Raw genomic sequence first — 19,329 nt, forward strand, 5'->3', positions numbered from 1 at the left:
GGAACCCATCTTTGAGGCTCCATAAAGATTGGCTTGAAGCCCTGTCCCCTCCTAAGATGCTCAATGATCTGTGCATAAGGACCTCCCTCCTTTTTTTGTGCCAAAGTCAGTTAGGGTTGGGGTTTTGGTACTTGCCCCTAAGTACATCCTAATGTACCTTTCAGCTCCCCTTATTTCTCTTGCCATAATGTACCCCAGTCATCTTTGGTCCTTCCTCTCAACTGAAAAAACAAAAACCCACAGTTACTATGAAACAGGATGAGATGGGTGGTGGGAGTGGGTGGAAGGGTTATTTGGATTCATGGCTCGTTGAGACTACATGTCCAAGAAGAGTGATTAATAGATCAATGTCAACCTGGAGGGAAGCCCTGTCCTGTTCAACATTTTAATCAATGACTTGGATGAAATGGGAGACATGCTTAGCAAGTCTCAGATGACACAAAGCTGGAGGAATTGCTAATATGACAGATGGCAGAATCAAGATTCAAAATTATTTTGACTGACTTGAGCAGTAATAAGGATAAATACAAGCTCTCGCATCTTGGCTCAAAAAATCAGTGGTACAAGCAGTGGACCAGAGGTGGCTTGGCGGATGCCATCATGTCTCAGAGCTTCGTGTTGGCCGTAAGCTCGTGATGAGCCACAAGTTGAGGCAATTAGTAATGCAGTTAATGCAGTTTTCAAGAGAAAGGCTAACCTTGGATCAACTTTCCCCAGTGGGACAAAGGAGCGGAATTTTCTGAGAAGCAGTTTTCAGCTCAACATATGAAAAAAATATCTGATGGTTTCAATAACAGAGCAAGGCTCCTCCCCAAACTGTGAATATGAGAGTCATTACATCAGAATGTAATGGAAAAGATTCTATTATGGCAGTCTTCCTTTTAAAGTATATATATATATATTTTTTGGTCTTTTTGCCTTTATTAGGGCCCATCCCACGGCATATGGAGGTTCCCAGGCTAGGGGTCTAATCGGAGCTGTAGCCGCTGTCCTACACCACAGCCACTCGGGATCCGAGCCACATCTTCGACCTACACCATAGCTCATGGCAACGACAGATCCTTAACCCACTGAGCAAGGCCAGGAATCGAACCTGCAACCTCATGGTTCCTAGTCAGATTCGTTAACCAATGCTCCATGACAGGAACTCCAATGGATTTTTTTAAAAATAGCTTTTTAAAAAACAACCTCATGAGTCAAAGCAGCACACCCATAAGTGTCCAAAATAAATAAATAACGTGAAAGAGTAGCCCAGCTCAGCACCCTCGAAAGCTGGCTTCCAGACCAGCAAAGAGGGGCCCTGAGTAGAAGGAATATCCAGAAATCTGGACGCGACACCGACTGCCCCATGTCATGTGGCCCCATTCACAGACCTCTTCCGCAGCGCTCACGCCATCTCCATTCCTGCTTTGGCATGGCCCAGCCTTAGGCCTGCTTCTGCCTCCTTCCCCTTTGGCTCCATTTTTTTTTTTTTTTTTTTTTCAGTTTTTTAGGGCCACACCCGTGGCATATGGAGGTTCCCAGGCTAGGGTCCAATCAGATCTGTAGCTGCTGGCCTACACTACAGCCACAGCAACGCAGGATCCAAGCTGTGCCTGTGACTGACACCACTGAGCGAGGCCAGGGATCGAATCCACAACCGCATGGTTCCTAGTCAGATTTGCGTCTGCTTCGTCCCAACGGGAACTCCTGGCTCCATTTTTCTGGCTCACAGCCTGAGCATGGAGATTCCACTGTCAGAGCCTTGGGAAGCCAGGCCTCCTGCTCTATCTCTGACCTTTGACCCTGACTGCCTGGGACTCTGCCGCTTTGCTAAGCCAGGCTGGGTTTCATGGACCACCCCAGGCAGTGAAACCCTGTGGCATTTTTTTCGTTTTTCTTTTTCCGTTGTTCTGAGCACCCCATTTTACTTGCTAAGCCAAAGAGATGGAGCAGGTGGCTCTGACACCCTTATGCACCTAGAATGTGAATTTTAGCAAGATGGCCATCAGAAATAAGTTTCATCGCCATGAACGCGCGCTCACCCGGACAGACTGTACTTACGTGTTTCTTGCTGAAATCGTCCACCTCTCTCAGAAGTTTCTCTTGACAGTCAGGGTTGGTGGCCAGGAGGTAGGTGACGAAGGACAGGGTGTTGGTGATAATCTCGTAGCCAGCGATGAGGAAGAGGAAGGCCTGGCCCACCACCTCGTCCACCGTCAGAGGCTTGGACAGAGGTCTGGGCAGGTGTGGCTGGGAAGGGTCGGCTGGGCACCCTTTGGCAGAGGAGAAGGCTTGACGGACAATGTCAAAGTTCTCCACGCCCACGGAGGGGGCGGAATGTCGCAAATCCAGAACCATTTGGAGGAAATCTTGCCGCCTCTAAGGGACATAAGAAGAGAGTACGCATTTTGGCCTTAGAGCCGCAGTGAGAGCCTTCTTGGAGCACAAAGACATGCATGTGCTACTTTTATTTTTTTGTCTTTTTAGGCCCGCACCCACGGCATATGGAGTTTTCCAGGGTAGGGTCGAATCAGAGGGGTAGCTGCTGGCCTACACCACAGCCACAGCAATGCCAGATCCGAGCCACATTTACGACCTACACTACAGCTCACGGCAATGCCGGATCCTTAACCCACTGAGCGAGGCCGGGGATCGAACCCGCATCCTCATGGATACTAGTCAGATTTGTTTCCACTGAGCCACGACAGGAATTCCGACATGCTACTTTTAAAGAGCTCGATAGGAAGGAGGATTTTGGGGGCAGGGTTGTGTGAGATGTCGAGAGCCTGGAACCCCCTGACCGGCCCTCACTCGGGCACTGGCTTAGAGACTAGGGAGACCAACAGCAGCCCGATGCTGCCATGACCCAGAATGTGGCTGTTCCATCTGGGCTGATCCAGAAAGCCACGCTGGTGAGCAGAAAGAGCAAGCTCTCCGGCAGCAGGCCCAGCAGCATCTCAGTTCTGTAAAAACAGCACACGGACAATGTCTATTGTCATGGACGTCCACGCTTAGGAAATATTTAGCCACGGGGAGCTGGAGGAGGTGGGAGAACCAGGGGGGCTTTAATATTTTTACTCTGTCCCTGTTGGTATTGTTGGTTGGGTTTTCCGACAGCAAAGCACCAGATAGATTTAAATCAAAGCGTGCATGTTCCATCTTCACCACCAGCCCTGGCTGATGTTTGTGCCTCGTTTTTTTTTTTTTTTTTTTTCCTCACAGCAGGAACTTAACAGGACCTGGGGGCAGAGGAGGGACGTAGTTTGGGTGAAGCTTGTCTTCAGAGTCTCTGATCTGCGTTGGGTGTCCCTCAGCCTGGCCGCATTTACAGGGTTAGTTTTCTTACCTTTTCCCCCACTTTCCTTATCAGCACCTTGCATAGCGCTGGTCTCTTTCCTACCCCTAAGGGTGACAGTGGAAGCGTTTGCATGTTGCTCTAGCATTGACAAAGCATCTCCCTGGCACGTCCTGTCTTTGCAAAGCTCATTAAGGTCATGAGTGACAGCCGACGGGGTCCTCTTTCCTGAAGTTTATGGGGCTCAACAGCAAAAGGGAGAGCCACCAACAGAAGGAAAAAGGAAAAAAAAAAAAAAAGATAGTTTCAGAGGGCTTATTGCATCATTTTCTCCATCCACGGGCTTCTGAATTTCTATTGCCTCAATAGTCTGTGTCGCACACCTAATTCCGTCTGTTAAGGTGGTTGTTGTGTCATACAGGGCGGCTTGTGTCTCCAGGGCGGGACCCAGAGCCCCACGCCCCGCCCCATGCCTGCGTTGTGCCCAGCACACGTGAGTTGTGCAATGAATAACCCCATGGATACAAAGGCAAGGCCCTAAGTGCATTTCGAGGAAGGCAGTGTTGGATATGCTGGCCACTGCATGCTCTTTGAACAGGAATTTTGGATTGGGAGACCTCTGTAGCTCTATTATTGCTTCCCAGCTTTGTGGCCTTGGAAGGTGCCTGCTGAGATGCCAACAGGGCTCCCAGCTAAGCCTGATGGCGGCAAGAACCTTGAGAGAAAGGAGGCAAGACCTCAGTGTCCTGCCAGCCTGCATGGGAGAGCCGAGAGGATGGCACAGGGTCAACCGTCGTTGGTGCCTCTTTCTTCCCAAATGGCATTGGAGTGGGCTGGCTGTCCCCCAGCTTCCTTCCTGTGGCCTGGGCGGGGGCAGGGCCCGATGGCCAGTGTTGGAGTGAGCCTCCTCTGCTCCCTTGGCTCCTAGATGCCAGCTGGGGACCCCAGAGCATCCCTGGGCTCTCTCTCTGGCAGGCACACTGGAAACTCCTCAGGCTCGATACGGTTGTGGTCCTTGAGGCTTGCTTGCAGCTGGCTGGCTTGCTTGTGGCTTTCTGGAGTAGGGTGAGGGCAGTGATGGGAAGCAGGGCATGGCCACACCCACACCACTGGATTTTTCCCATGGCATAGCTGTACCTTCTCTCTCACCCTGGCTCAGACAGGCTGCTTCGGGGCCACGGAGCCTTCCAGAAATGTGTCTTCACCTCCAGCTGCAGAGGCCAGAGGAAAGGGCTGCTCTCTAGGGACCGTGCCCGGGCCAGGAGCTTTAGCAGAGATGGGTTTCTCTTATTTGCACTGCATCACAGAGGCTATTTGAACGCTGCCCATTTAGGACCGCAACAGTGCTGGTTTTATGGTTCCATCCAAGAAAAATACGAACCCTGATAGATGTAGGTGTCTAATCCACCCATCGGCTAGAGCTTAGAAAAATATTTACCTTTTAACATCTGTGCTGCATTTTCCACTGCGCAAACACACATCTGCTTGATGGAATGTCTACGGAGTTGAGATGGGTTTAAAGCAAGTTTTCTTAGTAACCGTATAGCTCTGTCTTGACACGGCCAGTCCTGGATTTGTGGTCGGGAGGTTTTTCTCCGATCAACGATCAACGCATTGTTTGAAACAAATAGCTCTCGAGTTTATAAAAGGAAAAGCTCGAGGCAATCCCAGTGATTGGATCTTTCATAACCCCTCACCTCTCCATAAGCTGTTTGGTGCAACACTTTGAGGGTCTCAGCCTGATTCCACAACCGGGGGTGGGGTGACAGACCCCACGCATGGGGAGCAAAGACCTTCACGGCGTTACTAAGGTTTGAAAATGGGACCTTCCTTGTGCTGCCCCCCGCCCCCAGGCTCCCTCCTCACTCTAGAGAAGCAGGAACTGGATGAAAATGTTCTGTGCTTTTAGACGCCAGGGTTGGGCACTTTGAGACACTAGGAAGCGGACTCTTCTCACCTAAGGGCGTCAGGTTAGGTTCTTGGTGGGTGGGGCCCAAAGGGCCGCGTGCTTGTATGTGCCATCCCCCACCTTCTGGACCAAAACGCCTTTGTCACAGCCTCCAGAGGGGGGAGCAGAGCAGGATGAGGCCAGGCCTGAGGACCCCCGATCTCATCCTTGGCCAGCACTGCAATGCTCGACCTCGCCCCCTTTCCCTGCTCACCTCCCACCCGTCATGAGCCACCACAAGTCGGTTCAGGAAGGGGAGTTCCCAATGTGGCGCAGCAGAAATGAATCTGACTAGTATCCATATCCATGAGGACGCAAGTTCGATCCCTGCCCTCGCTCAGTGGGTCGGGGATCTGGCATGGCCGTGAGCTGTGGTGTAGGTCGCAGATGTGGCGCAGATCCCACGTGGCTGTGGCAGCAGCTATAGCTCCGATTTGACTCCTAGCCTGGGAACTTCCATGTGGCACAAGTGCAGCCCTAAAAAGCAAAAAAAAAAAAAAAAAAATTTTTTTTTCAGGAAGAGACATTTCAGCCCTGCTTTTTCCTTCAAGGCAGTTTTCTTGACTGCAGTGGGGCCCTTAAAGCGCTATACATGCAAGGGCATATCCAATATTGAGATTCTTTTCCTTCACAGGGAAAAGTCCCATTTCCACGCTCAGCTGACTTCCGTCAGCAAATGGTTACTTGAGTCCTGCTGTGTGCCAGGCACGGGGCAAAGCTGCAAGGAGGACCGAACTTTCCAGGTCTCAGTGCCGCACAGGAGGGCCCTAGACCATGCACTTTGTAGCAGTGCCCTGCGTGCAGAAAGGGAGGGCGAGGCTGGTGACAGCTGCCCGGGTCCCCTCCGACGATGGCTCTGTTCAGGCCGCAAAGCTCCATCTTGCCATTTTTCAATATAAAGAGTAGACTGATGAAAAGCACATGTGGGCACATTTACCTAACAAATGCTCTGGGGCTGCTGTAACCTCTGCTGGGGGTGATGCTTGAAAGGAGGAGGCCTGTGAGCTTGGGGGTGGGGAGCATTCGTTCTGCTCCCCCAGGTCAGAGCATGGACAGATTGCTCCGGGCGTCTCCCCACCGTCCTGCCTTTACCCCTCTCTCCTTGCTTGCCTCTGCTTAATCTTTCTTTTCCCTCTCTCTCTGCTCCCCTTGCAAGCCCTAAGTGGTAGGCCCCGACAGGACAGCATGGCATGGGCATGCGGGCTGCAGAGGGGAGCGAGAGAACACAGACATTGATGCCAAATTAGCTGCCATTCCATTTCGAAGCTGTGTCCTATTAAAATACGTTACCTCTTCTGCTGCTTGCTGGTCCCGCAAGGCAATCACATTCCTAATGAGTTTGTTAAAAAAGCCATTCACTTCATCTCGCTTCTTATTGGGCAAAATCCGGGCCAGTGGGACCATTATGGATGGAAATGATACTTGAAAGAGAAAAACAAAAGTGGCATTGAAAAGGGGGTGAGAACAAGCCAGGGCTGTTAGATGCCTGTTGCCAGGAAGCAAACCCTGGCCTTGAATTAGTCCATTGAAGGCCTGTCTCCCCTTCCGAATCGCCGCTGTGGTATCTTTACCTCTGGACTCCTCACCCTTCCAGGACGCACTTGATAAATGTCCCTCCAGTTGCAGCCCCATTTCCACCTGGCCCTCCCTGAGTCAATCTTGTGCTTCTAAATTAATTTTCCAGGACCTAGATATGAGGGCCCAAGGTCTCTGTATTTCGTCAGGAAAGAAGAAAGCTCAGACCGTGTTTTGAGTCTTAGCAAGTGGTGGAAGCTGGTCTCTAACTTTCTGGTCATTTGCACTTTTATTTTTTTTTTTTTCCATTGGACAATTTCCCCCAGAGCTACCACCTGAATGCTTCCTAAGAGCCACCCTGCAGCTGCTGACGAGGCTGCTGGCCTCTGTCCTCTGTGGGCACCTCCCTGCTGGGCCTGTATAGCCCGCACCCTTGCCGCCAGGCCCTTGAGCCAAGGGTCCCAGGGTTGGGGACACTTCTCCCCAACCACGGGCGGTGGCCTGGGCCGAGGGGCTCCGCTCATCTCCTCTGCATTCATGGTGAGCCTGCTGTGCACAGGCTCAGTGCGGGAGCCAGGGGAGAAGACGGTCTAGATCCGCGGAGGTCTCAGGATGGTCTGCCCGTTTTCAAGAATAAGAGCCTGAACCAGCAGGATGCAGCAGGGGGGCAGGCTCAGCGCGGCAGAGAGAGGAGTGGCAAGAGCCTTGGGCCAGGGGACCCACCCGCCCCGTAGGACGCAGGATGGTCCATGGTTGATGGCAAGGGGAGCCCATCCCCCTGGGATGCAGCGGGTAAGGGGTGAAGGTGGCAGCTGCTTTGAGCCCTGTGCCGATTCCCCTCCAATCTCAGGGCAGAGCAGGTGGAGGTGACAGGGGCTTCCACAGAAACGGACTGAGAGGGGGCTCCCGTTGTGGCGCAGTGGTTAACGAATCCGACTAGGAACCATGAGGTTGCGGGTTCGATCCCTGGCCTTGCTCAGTGGGTTAAGGATCCGGCATTGCTGTGAGCTGTGGTGTGGGTCGCAGACATGGCTCGGATCCCACTTTGCTGTGGCTCTGATGTCGGCCGGTGGCTACAGCTGCGATTAGACCTCTAGCCTGGGAACCTCCATATGCCGTGGGAGCGGCTCAAGAAAAGGCGAAAAAAGAAAAAAAAAGAAATGGACTGAGAAAGGGGGAATGAAACTGACCAAGGAATGAATAGACTTTACCAGGCCAGAAGAATGATTAAGAATTATGGCAATGAGAGCAATTCCATGCTTCCATAAAAGCAAGAAGATCCCGGATTGGCCAGAGGGTCCAAACCCACTTCTAAGATAGAAATAAGATAAATGGACTGGTCTCCACAGCATCTGGTAACCTGCCAGTCACCCACCCATCACAGGTGACTTCTAGCTCACTCTGCATCGGGCTTCCAGCAGACAAGTCTCCCGAAGAGGACTTTGCTGGAGAGGAGAAATAGGCCCTGGAAAAACGTAAGGCTTGGGGCTCCAGTCTTGGCTCCACCTTCCTAAGCCCTAGTTGTTCTCATCTGTAAAATGGGGAGGCAGCGCCTCGCTCCTGCGCTGAGTGCCAGCACTAACTGAGGCGATGCCTGTGAGGCACTCAGCTCCGTGCAGGGCGGGAGCCAGGCCCGGGCTACCAGCGTTGGTGATGTTGCCCCAGGCTGGTGGTATGAAGCGCCTGGGAGGCTCCGGGTGACTGTCAAGAGACACTCCGAGTGCCCTTTCCTGGAGCTGCCCAGAGCACCCCTCTGCCTCCCGCCCTGCCCTGAGGGGCGCAGCGCAGGGTCTGCCTAACCCGCTATGGCCCAAATGTACTGCCCGCGGAAGTACTTACGGATTAAAACGAGAATAAGTCTGGGGACGGAGAATGCAAAGAAGCGCCGGCAGTGCTTCACAAAGGGGTGCTCAGGCTCCTCGCTGGAGTTCACCTGGGTGCCGAAGGCAACGCTGGCAACCACATCAGTGGTGTAGCAGCAGTAGCACCTGCAGGACAGGGAACGGCGTGGGCTGGGAGGGGCTCGGCCACCGGCCTCTCCATCGCAGGCGCTCTGGCACAGGCTCGCCCCCATCAGCTCCCTGTTCCAGGGCGCCCCTGGCAGCTCGGAAGGGAGGCAGCGGCAGAGGAGCCCCCGGGACTAGATCCTGGGAGCCTGATGGCAGAGTTCAAGGGGAGACATATACAAGGAACAGAGAACGGGTCTAGAAAAAGCTGGGGTGGGGGGGAAGAGCCTCCCGTTCTGCACTTGGAGGCGAGGGGCAGTGTCAAATCAGGCTCGGTCAAATAGCAAGAAGTGCCGGGTCCATTTTTCTCCCCATGAAAGGGGGAAAACACTTGAACCAAAACCTATGTGTTTTACCCCAAAGCTGTGCAGAACTCATCCAAGGCCAGGGTCTAATGACTGACTGACGGCTCACAAGTTGCAATTGAGAAGTTAACAACCTGCGTGTCTAGTGGTCTGAGTTCTGTCCCCCTCTTTCTCCTAAAGATGTTCCAGTTTTCTTAAGAGCAACAAACAAAAACCCAGGGCCCTTCACACTCAAATAAATGCAAGGCAAACTCTGGGACCAGCTTCACGAACATATGTATATTATCACAGAAAACACACATTGCGGTTTAGAAACAAACAGAAGAAGACTGTCTGGCAGCAGTGCTGGAAAAATTAACCTCTTAGGCTCTAGGAAACCTGCCCTGGCAAATGGCCATTTTCTTTCTTTCTTTCTTTCTTTCTTTCTTTCTTTCTTTCTTTCTTTCTTTCTTTCTTTCTTTCTTTCTTTCTTTCTTCTTTCTCTCTTTCTCTCTTTCTCTCTTTCTTTCTCTCTCTTTCTCTCTCTTTCTCTCTCTCTTTCTCTCTCTCTCTCCCTTTCTCTCTCCCTTTCTCTCTCCCTTTCTCTCTCTCTTTCTCTCTCCCTTTCTCTCTCCCTTTCTCCCTTTCTCCCTTTCTCCCTTTCTCCCTTTCTCCCTTTCTCCCTTTCTCCCTTTCTCCCTTTCTCCCTTTCTCCCTTTCTCTCTTTCTTTCTTTCTTTCTTTCTTTCTTTCTTTCTTTCTTTCTTTCTTTCTTTCTTTCCTTTTTAGGGCCACACCCGCAGCATATGGAGGTTCCCAGGCTAGGGGTCGAATCAAAGCTGCAGTCACCCGCCTAAGCCACAGCCACAGTAACGCCAGATCTGAGCCGAGTCTGCGACCTGCACCACAGCTCATGGCAACACCAGATCCTTAACCCACTGAATGAGGCCAGGGATTGAACTTGCAACTTCATGGTTCCTAGTCTGATTCGTTCTCTCTTTGCCACGACGGAAACTCCAGCAAATGGCCATTTTAAACTAGAAAAATCCTTTCCTGTTCCCATATAGGGTTAGTCAGGTTGCATCTGGAAAGTCTAACAACTGAGTGTTTGTATCCTTTTATCATTAGAAGATCAATTTCTGTGGCTTGATGGAGGCACATACTTAGTTCCTCTCCTTCTTAAGTTCTATTACCAATAACTTATCACTAAGGAATACAAGGCCTCTCCAGATGACGCCTTTTATTTTGACTGCTTTCTACAACTGATGACACATTTCCCCGTGACAGCAAAAACAGCAATTTGACTAGTGAACGTGAATTCATCCGATCCTAATGGCTGAAGATGTAAAGGTTTTAAGAGTTATTCACTTGGCTTTTATGGCTTCTGGACCCATCTTTTCTTTACCCAACTCAAGCACCTCGTGACCAGAGAGAATGTTGAGAGACTTTTGTGAACAATATGGTAGCATGTAAATGCTGGCAATGATTGTTATTATTATTTATTTTTTGGGGGGGAGGTGGGCTGCACCTGCAGCACACCGAGGTTCCCAGGCGAAGGGTCAAATTGGACCTGCAGCTGCCAGCCTACGCCACAGCCACAGCGACACGGGATCTGAGCCAGGGCTCACCGCAATGCTGGATCTTTAACCCACTGAGCAAAGCCGGGGATCAAACCTGTGTCCTCATGGATACTAGTTGGGTTTGTCACCACTGAGCCATGGCGGGAACGCCTATGTTATTATTTTACTAACAATGATTGCAAGAGCGAGTTCGCTTCTGGCTGATCTGCCCCTCTACTCCTCATCTGCTGTAAACCGTAAAAAAATAGCACAGGACAACTTGGCAACAAGCCAATCAGTCATTTAAATTGCGGGTCCGCCACTAAGTCATGGCTTCTAGGCTGAGGGGTATAACAGTTTTTCTTCTTAAAATGCATCGAGAGGAGTTCCCGTTGTGGCACCGTGGAAACGAATCCGACTAGGAACCATGAGGTTGCGGGTTCAATCCCTGGGCTTAGTAGGGTAAGGATCCAGTGTTGCTTTGAGCTGTGGTGTAGGTTGAAGACGCGGCTTGGATCTGGTGTTGCTGTGGCTGTGGTGTAGGTTGGCAGCTGTAGCTCCGATTGGACCCCTAAACTGGGAACCTCCATATGCTTTGGGTGTGGCCCTAAATAGACAAAAGACAAAAAAAAAAAATGCATTGAGCGGAGATCCTGTTGAGGTTCAGCAGGTTAACGACCTGACATTGTCCCTGAGAGCACGCGGGTTCTATCCCTGGCCTCGCTCAGTGGATGGGGCGTCTGGCGTCGCCGCAAGCTTTGGTGCAATGCGACTTGGATCTGGTGTTGCTGTGGCTGTGCTCTAGGCCGGCAGCTGCAACTCTGGTTCAACCCTTAGCCTGGGAACTTTCATATGCTGCAGGTGCAGCCATAAAAATAAATACATACACACGTACATACACACATACATGGACACATAGGGAGTTCCCTGGTGTTCTAATGGTTAGGACTCAGAGCTTTCACCACTGCAGCCCAGGTTCAGTCCCTGGTCTGGGAACTAGGATCCCACATCAGGCTGCTGTACACTGCAGCCAAAAAAAATTTAGCAAAAATTCGTAGACTTTTCCCCCGACACTGTTCTTTCTGCCCAGATGTTAAGTTGCCTACTCCGGGGTCTGTAGAGGTCAGAGGGCAAGTCCACAAAACACTGCTCACTCCGGGTTCCCTCCACATGCCACAGGCCCCTGGGCTTGGTTGGCATTTGCTTCACATTTTCCGTGGCTATCACTTCTTCCTAGTCCACCCCTGCTTTTAGGAGCTTCTAGCCTTTCCCCAGTGTGCCGGTCCTGAGATAATTGTCCAGAAATTATGTACAGTTACAAGAGGCAGCAGTTCAGAAATGCGATTTCTCCACCGTCATGTAGCCGTGCGGTGCCCTTACCTCTGGATGTCGAAGGCATCCCCGGATTCCGCATAGCGCTCTAGGTGAGCCAGGAGCAGGTCACAGGCTTGGCTGATGAGAGGAGTCAGCTGAGAGTGGAAAACAGAGGTGTAATTAGGACACCACACAGGGAGCACACCTAACTTAGCTGCAGAAGAGAGGGTTATGTGTCATGCTTCCTGGGAAAATGGTCACTGTTTTGAATGCAACTTTCACACACCGAAGATGCACGAGGAAGACTGAAAATTCACATCTACTGCAAAATTCAGTCGCTGTAAACGTCTACTTTAGCCCAAGTGATCAGTCTTTTAGAAAGGAAAAAGAGGAGGTTTAGAGGAAATACTGTGAAATAATTATGAAAATGATCATTAAAGGCTTAGAAATGCGAATCCGTCTTTAGTTTCGTGACATTTGGTTAGCATTAGAGAGTAAATAGACCACAATCCATATGTACTAACTCTGGAATTAGCCCAAATCCATGTTTGCTTGGTTCCAATTATACTTTAGATCTTCTGCTAGAATGTAAGACTCTCAGTACTGAAAGAAACCCGAGGTCATCCATTTCAACTTCTTATTCAATACAAAAGTCATCTCCAGAGCATTTTTGGTGGGTGCTTATTCATTTCTGTTTACACTGCTTAGACTTTCCAATATAGGGAATCCTTGACTTCAAGAGACTTTTAGTGCCCACGCAGGACAACTGCAAAATTTTTCCTTTATTATGGAAGATTTCTGACATGCACATGTAACTATGATCCAGCTTCAACAGATTTAAGTCCCGTCCTGGCTGCTGACCCCAAAAGTCCATCTCGAATGGGTTGAGTCTTCTGTGAAACCCAATGGGCACCCCCAGCCAGGACCCTTTATTCTCTCCTGTGTGTTTGCAAAGCCAAGTTGGAAATGTCAAGGAGAATCCTTTTAATTATTTAAATTTTTTTTTTTTTTTTGCTTTTTAGGGCTGTACCCATGGCATATGGAAGTTACCAGGCTAGGGGTCGAATTGGAGCTGTAGCTGCCAGCCTACACCACAGCCGTAGCAACGCCAGATCCAAGCCGCATCTGCAACCTACACCAGAGCTCATGGCAACGCCAGATCCTTAACCCACTGAGCAAGGCCAGGGATTGAGCCTGAGTCCTCATGGATATTAGTCAGGTTCACTACCACTGAGCCACAGTGGGAACTCCAGAGGGGAATCCTTTTAGCCAGTGTATACTCACAGCTAGAGCAACATGCTGTGATGCATTGTTCTGAGCATTTCTTATGGAAAAACATGCTTTGAAATGCTACTTGTGTTTAGAGTTTACTTTTTTTTTTTTTTTTTTAAAGACAGTGCAAATAGCTTTTATTTTTATCGATTGCTTTTTAGGGCTGCACCTGGGGCATATGGATGTTCCCAGGCTAGGGGGTGGAATCAGAGCCACAGCCGTCTGCCTGCACCACAGCTTGAGGCAATGCTGGATCTCTGGCCCACTGAGCGAGGCCCAGGATCGAACCCACAACCCCATGAATACTAGTTGGATTTGCTTCCACGGCACCACAACCAGAACTTCTAGAGTTTGTATTTTTGACCCTAAATTATAAGCTCCTGTGATCAGGGGAGATTTTTGTCTGTTTGTTCGTGTTTGTATCCCTAGCACTTAGAACAGTGCTTGGTACACAGTAATTTGCCGAATGAATGAATGAATGAATGAATGCATGTTGATGACGTTAAGACCCGCTCTTGGCTCGTAAAGTCTTGGGGCATCAGGAAAAGTTACAACATGTGAGTCTCTTTGTTAGAAGGTATTTCGCTGTATTGAGGTAAAATCTGACTCCCTCCAACAACCCCTGGCTGGTTTCAGTTCTTCCTTCCTCCACGTGACAGTGCTCCAAACACTGGGACAGCGAGGGCCGCCCCTCATCCCCACATCATCTCCTGGACCATCGTTTTCCCATCCCTTCACCTACTCTGGGCACCGCCTGGTTTGCTCCCTTTTTATTTCTCTCTCTTTTAATCAGCGTCCCTCCTGAAAGGCAGCTCCATAAACGGAACAGCATTTCGGGTGCAATCCCGCCATCGTAAACCGATCACTTCCCAGCATGTCAGTGGCAAAGCCAGGTCCATGTTGACTTTTTGAGAAGACACACAGCACAGGCAAATATTGAGGTTCGGGTCAACAAAACCACAAGGTTTTTTTTTTTTTTTCCCCCATGAATCATCGTCGTGGGCAGTTGATTTTTTTGACCTTTGAGGGTCCATTCATCCGAAAGGCTTTCCGTTTACCTAACATGTATTACTTTTGAAAATGATCCTGCCCTCGTTCTGAGCAGAGCCGTCTCTCACCTGCCCGGAGGCTCCAGGTGATTGGAAAGGCCCGGCGCGGGGCCGTTGTGGGGGGGCATTCTGGGCTGCTGCGGCCCCAGTTGGAGGGGCACCTGGATGGACCCTCCCTCCCACGGCTCCCGCGCTCCTTCCTTATGCTCTGGGGCATAAGGAAAGTCCTGTGTCCCCAGGGCCCCACTGCTGGCTGCGGGAATTGGTCCTGAGAAGGTGAAGGGGAGCCCCTGTTGAGTGAGAGCGAGTGAGCGTGGGCTGAGCTCAGGGCTGCAGGGTTCCCAGGTGTGAGGACAGTGACCTGAGCGGCACCTGTGGGCAGCGGAGCAGCAGGTCAGAGAGCAGACATTCAAAGTGGAACACACCTACACACCCAGTGGAGAGAGGGCTGAGCATCTGAGACCTTCCCCTTGTTCCGTGTTGCCAAGATTCCTGGAGAGAGTGTCTGGAGAGGAAACCCAGTGGGAGAAGGATTTCTTGCTCATCAAGTCCCGAGGGCTTAGCGCGCTGGGTGATTGTATGGGTGCGGGTGGACCAAGGGTGCATGCTCGCCTCCAAATCCCATCTCCCGTCGCCTTGGCTGTTCTTTCTTTCTTCCATTTGAACTTTGGTCAGGGTGTCTTCTAAGGCTCCATTTGGTGTGTTGCGATGGGAAAAGGATGGGGCAGGGCACAGGGGTGCTCCCCCTGGTCAGCTACATTAGGCAGCTGCGGAACTGGTCAGTATCACCGTTTCTGGCTCTTTGGCCAACTGCGCATGAACCCAAGTGTGTGTCCTTCCTGCCAGGGAGCATCTTAGCAATAAGTCAGCGGGGGGTGTCTTTGTCAAGGGATTTGCCGAAGCAGAAATGTAAATGATTTCATCTACCTCTCCTGAAGTCTACTCAAAAGAGGAAAAAAAAGAAAAGGAAATGGGGTGACTGTTCTCAGTTACTATCCTGGTAATTCTGAGCGGACTCTTAGGACTATGGCATTCTTTTCTAAATTCTCACAAATCACCAATTTAATAACCCGTCAGTACAAAAGTGTGCACAAATGGGTCACTTCTAATAGCTGCTAGGCTGTTACTCTCAATAAATCTCAGACTAAATGTTGGAGAAATCAGCCCTATCGGAGCCACCTTTCTATGGCCAGCTTTGCTGGCTACGTTCCTTCCATTGTTTTAATTAACTTAGTGATACAAGGGAACTATACTTTTTTTTTTTTTTTGCTTTTTAGGGCCATACTTGTGGCACATGGAAGTTCCCAGGCTAGGGTTAAATTGGAGCTATAGCTGCCGCCCTCTGCCACAGCCATAGCAATGCTGGATCCAAGCCGCATCTGCAACCTACACCACAGCTCATGGCAACACCGGATCCTTAACCCACTGAGTGAGGCCAGGGACTGAACCCACATCCTCATGGATCCTAGTTGGGTTCGTTAACCCTTGAACTGCAAAGGGAACTCCGCAACATATCTTTTAGATTTGTTTCCGAGGAATGGGAACCTGGTAAAAAGAAAAATGCTATTTGAAAGGAAGTCTCTTTAGACATCCAGCTTGATGCTTCCTTAATGAAACAAAAATGGGATGCAACATAAAATTCAATTTATCCTCAACTCTTGAGAAGCATGGCCTGTGTATCAAGAAGGGGTCTCCCCCTACTGAATTCAGCTGTGTGCCTGGACGGTGCAGAATGGGGGCTGGAGCAGCTGCCCACATTGGTTCTCTGTGTGCTATGATTAGAATGCTTTGTTGTTGGCTGGCGTGATTGTAATTTCTCCTATACTCTGCCTGCTGTCTGTCGAACTGAATGGATAATGACATTTTTATTTAGGTTAATGTGATATGAGATGGGGCATGTAATACGAAAAATGTTTTAAAAAGCAATGCAGAGAAAATATTATAAGACCGTGGCACGTGACCTGTATGTTGGCCAATAGCCATCATTTCAGGTTTTCTTCCTTGCATTATACACAAGCAGTTATGGAATATTTGCTCTTACATGAGTTGCATACAAGCAAAAGCTCTCTTTGATGGGCTTGCAATCATCTTCCTCCAATCCACAAACCCCACAGCTATTCCCCTAGATTTGCAGACAAGCAGGCATAGGTGGCTTGTGCAAACACACGTACAGATGCACACACAAAGCTATCATCCTGCAGATCTCAATAAAGACTCTCATTTGGTTGTTCTGTTTCATCTTCTTTGTAGGATGATGAATGAATTCTGTTTTGGTTTTTTCCACATTTTGCATAATGCACACATGTTTATAATCAGGTAAAATATTAATGCTATTAAGTTTTTAAAGAATGATTTTGAGCAGGGAGTTTATAGTCGAGCAGCCAAGCTTGACAAAAAAGTTTCCCATTTTGCTTCTCTCACCTCTCATGTGGGTTATCTTTATTATAGAAGATGCTGAGGGTATGGCTGGCCAGCTTTTTGGCCATTAGCAGGAACCATCCAGGGTAAAGCAACATCCTCAGCCTGGGAAGGAAATTCCCCAAGGAAGGAAGTCCTTGCTCCCCTGGAATTTTTTTTTTTCTTTTTAGGGCTGCACCTGCGACATATGGAGGTTCTCAGGCTAGGGGTAGAATCAGAGCTGTAGCTGCTGGCCTACGCCACACCCACAGCCACACCAGATCCGAGCTGTGTCTACAACCGACCTACACCACAGCTCACGGCAATGCCAGATCCTTAACCCACTGAGCAAGGCCAGGGATCGAACCCCCAACCTTCTGGTTCCTAGTCGGTTCGTTTCTGCTGAGCCACAACAGGAACTCCTCCCCTGGAATTTAAATTGCCAGGTTAAAAAAAAGATGGGATCTTTACTGACTGAGTCTGAGGAATTATGAGTCAAGGCATAGGCAGAGGACAATGGAGTTAATTCCAGGAGGTAGAAAGGTCTCCTCGAGGCTAAGAGACTGAAGTTGTTAAATGCACTTGGCCCAGGAGAGCACACACTCAAAACCAATGATTAGGTTTCCTCTCCTTGGCACTTGGGAGTTGTGTGACCTTGGGCAAAGTGCTAACTTCAACAAGTCTATTTGTTCACCTACAAAATGGGAATAATGATACGTCCCTTGAAGAGCCGTGACCAGATGAGAAACAAAGCACGTGAAAGGTTTAGAAGGTAGTGGGTATTGGATGCCTGTTTCTGGTCCTCTGGGGAGTCCCCTGCTCCCAGGGTGGCTTGGATGCCTGGCATCATTCTCTCTTCTCTTCTTCCTCACGGACAGGGGAGGAACCTCACTGGATCCACCTGTTCTTGCCTCGCTGCGTTAACGTCACTTCCTTTCTTGTATCTTTCCCTTCATCTTTATCTCCCCAGGGACCACTCTAAGCCAGACATTGTCACCTGCATCATGGCTGTCCTTCTGCTTCTTGAGAACAAAGACCATCTCTTAAGCATTTTTGTAGTCTCAGTATCTTGTATAGTGCGTGGCCCATAGATGCGCTAAAAAACCAAATCTCAAAAGCACGTCCTTTCTTTGCACTTTCCAGTCCATCCTGTTTTCCATTGCCATATGAGCCTGCTGAAAATACTTGCCATCTGGGCAATGTTTAGCTGAAATTCTTTGGAGATTGCCCACTGACTAGGGGACATAGCACAACTTCTTATCCTATCTTCCAAAGCCTGTTAAGAACTGAATCCTGCTAAAACCTTGTAAGTTTAGATCTCTCCCCAGCCAAAACTTCAGATGAGATCACAACCCAGGCCAACAGCTTGACTCCTTGACCTTGAGATCGACGCACCCAGCAACATACAGATTCCTGACCCACAGAAGCACTGGATTAATAAAAGGGTGCTAAGTTTCCTGAGCATTCCTTAGCAGTTTTAAGCTGCTAAGTTTGGGGGTAATTTGTGACACAGCAATAGATAACTAATACACGTTCAATGTCACTCTCTGGCGACTCTTGTTGTCATGTACTGTGGTATCGAAGTTTTCAGTATTTGTTCTGTTAGGGATGAGCACAGGCCACCACATTTAGTTGATTCTCTAGAAATATCTGTGTTGACTGTTCCTTGAGGGCCTTGACGTAGAAGGTACACAAGAAACATTAATAGGTCGAGGTGCTCTTTCTATCAGAGCATGAATGCAGTGCAGCTTGCTGGGCGCTAGCCCTGAATGAAAGACCATGCTGGTTCCTACTTTGGACAAGTCGTTTGAATCTCTGTGGACTTGAGTCCTCACTCTCAAATGAGGGGCGGACCGCAATGAGCTGCAAAGCCCCTTGGCATGGACATTCTAGGATTCCTGTTGAGACAGTTACTTGGGGACCATGAAACGACAGGCAACTTCCTAGCTGCGGGCAGTAAAACCTCCAACTTGCCACCTCTAAGAAGGCCTTTGGGCATCTCTTTGATGCTTTAACTTCAGATTACCTAAAGATCTTTGTTTTGTTTTTGTTTTTTTTTTTAGAACCACACCTGTGGCACATGGAAGTTCCCAGGCTAGGGGTTGAATCAGGCTGCAACTGCCTGCCTACACCACAGCCACAGCAACTTGGGATCTGAGCTGCGTCTGTGACCTATACCACAGCTCATGGCAATGCCGGATCGTTAACCCACTGAGCGAGGCCAGGGATCAAACCCACATCCTCGGGTTAGGTTCGTAACCCACTGAGCCACAATGGGAGCTCCACAGGAAGATCTAAAGGGCGGATTCTGGTTATCTTTATGATGACAGCATTTAATAACAGTGAGAGAACACCAGATCCACTGCCTCCTGGCTTCTTGTTTTTTGTTTTTTCCTCCAAAATCAGCATCCATATTCCTTTTGCTCCTTAGTTAATTAACTTCAAGGTTATAATTTCACCCAATGCAGCTCTGATGCCATGAGCTTGAAAAACAGACCAGCAAACCACATTAAGCCTCTGGAGCGCCTGGAAGTTTGGAGAATGGTGTGGGTCTGAACGCTGGGGAAGGTGCATTTCCTGAGCAGGGAGAGGGAGGGTGAGCATAGTGTCAGCTTAGACTCCTAAACCAAGATGCCCCTCTTGCCCCCCCACCGTGGATGGCACGTAGGCTGGGTGACACATCTGTCTCCATGAGGACAGGGATTCAGA

The 19,329-nt window shown here is 49.6% G+C and overlaps 1 protein-coding gene and 1 long non-coding RNA gene across 6 annotated transcripts in view; one reads left to right on the plus strand and one right to left on the minus strand.

Moving 5' to 3' along the window:
- The window catches only part of TBXAS1 (thromboxane A synthase 1), a 169,409-nt gene that overhangs the window by 51,166 nt on the left and 98,914 nt on the right, over positions 1–19,329 (minus strand). For all 3 annotated transcript variants that reach the window (XM_021078509.1, XM_021078508.1, NM_214046.1), the window contains 4 exon segments: positions 11,969–12,057; positions 8,580–8,728; positions 6,516–6,646; positions 2,044–2,361 (listed from right to left, as the gene is read on the minus strand). In XM_021078509.1, coding sequence (XP_020934168.1) covers positions 2,044–2,361; positions 6,516–6,646; positions 8,580–8,728; positions 11,969–12,057 — 687 coding nt within the window.
- Positions 1–19,329, plus strand: part of LOC106508202 — a 154,676-nt gene that overhangs the window by 43,512 nt on the left and 91,835 nt on the right. The gene's annotated exons all lie outside the window — the stretch shown is intronic.

The sequence above is a fragment of the Sus scrofa genome, chromosome 18 (genome assembly GCF_000003025.6).
Source record: "Sus scrofa isolate TJ Tabasco breed Duroc chromosome 18, Sscrofa11.1, whole genome shotgun sequence".
NCBI classification, from domain to species: Eukaryota; Metazoa; Chordata; class Mammalia; order Artiodactyla; family Suidae; genus Sus; species Sus scrofa.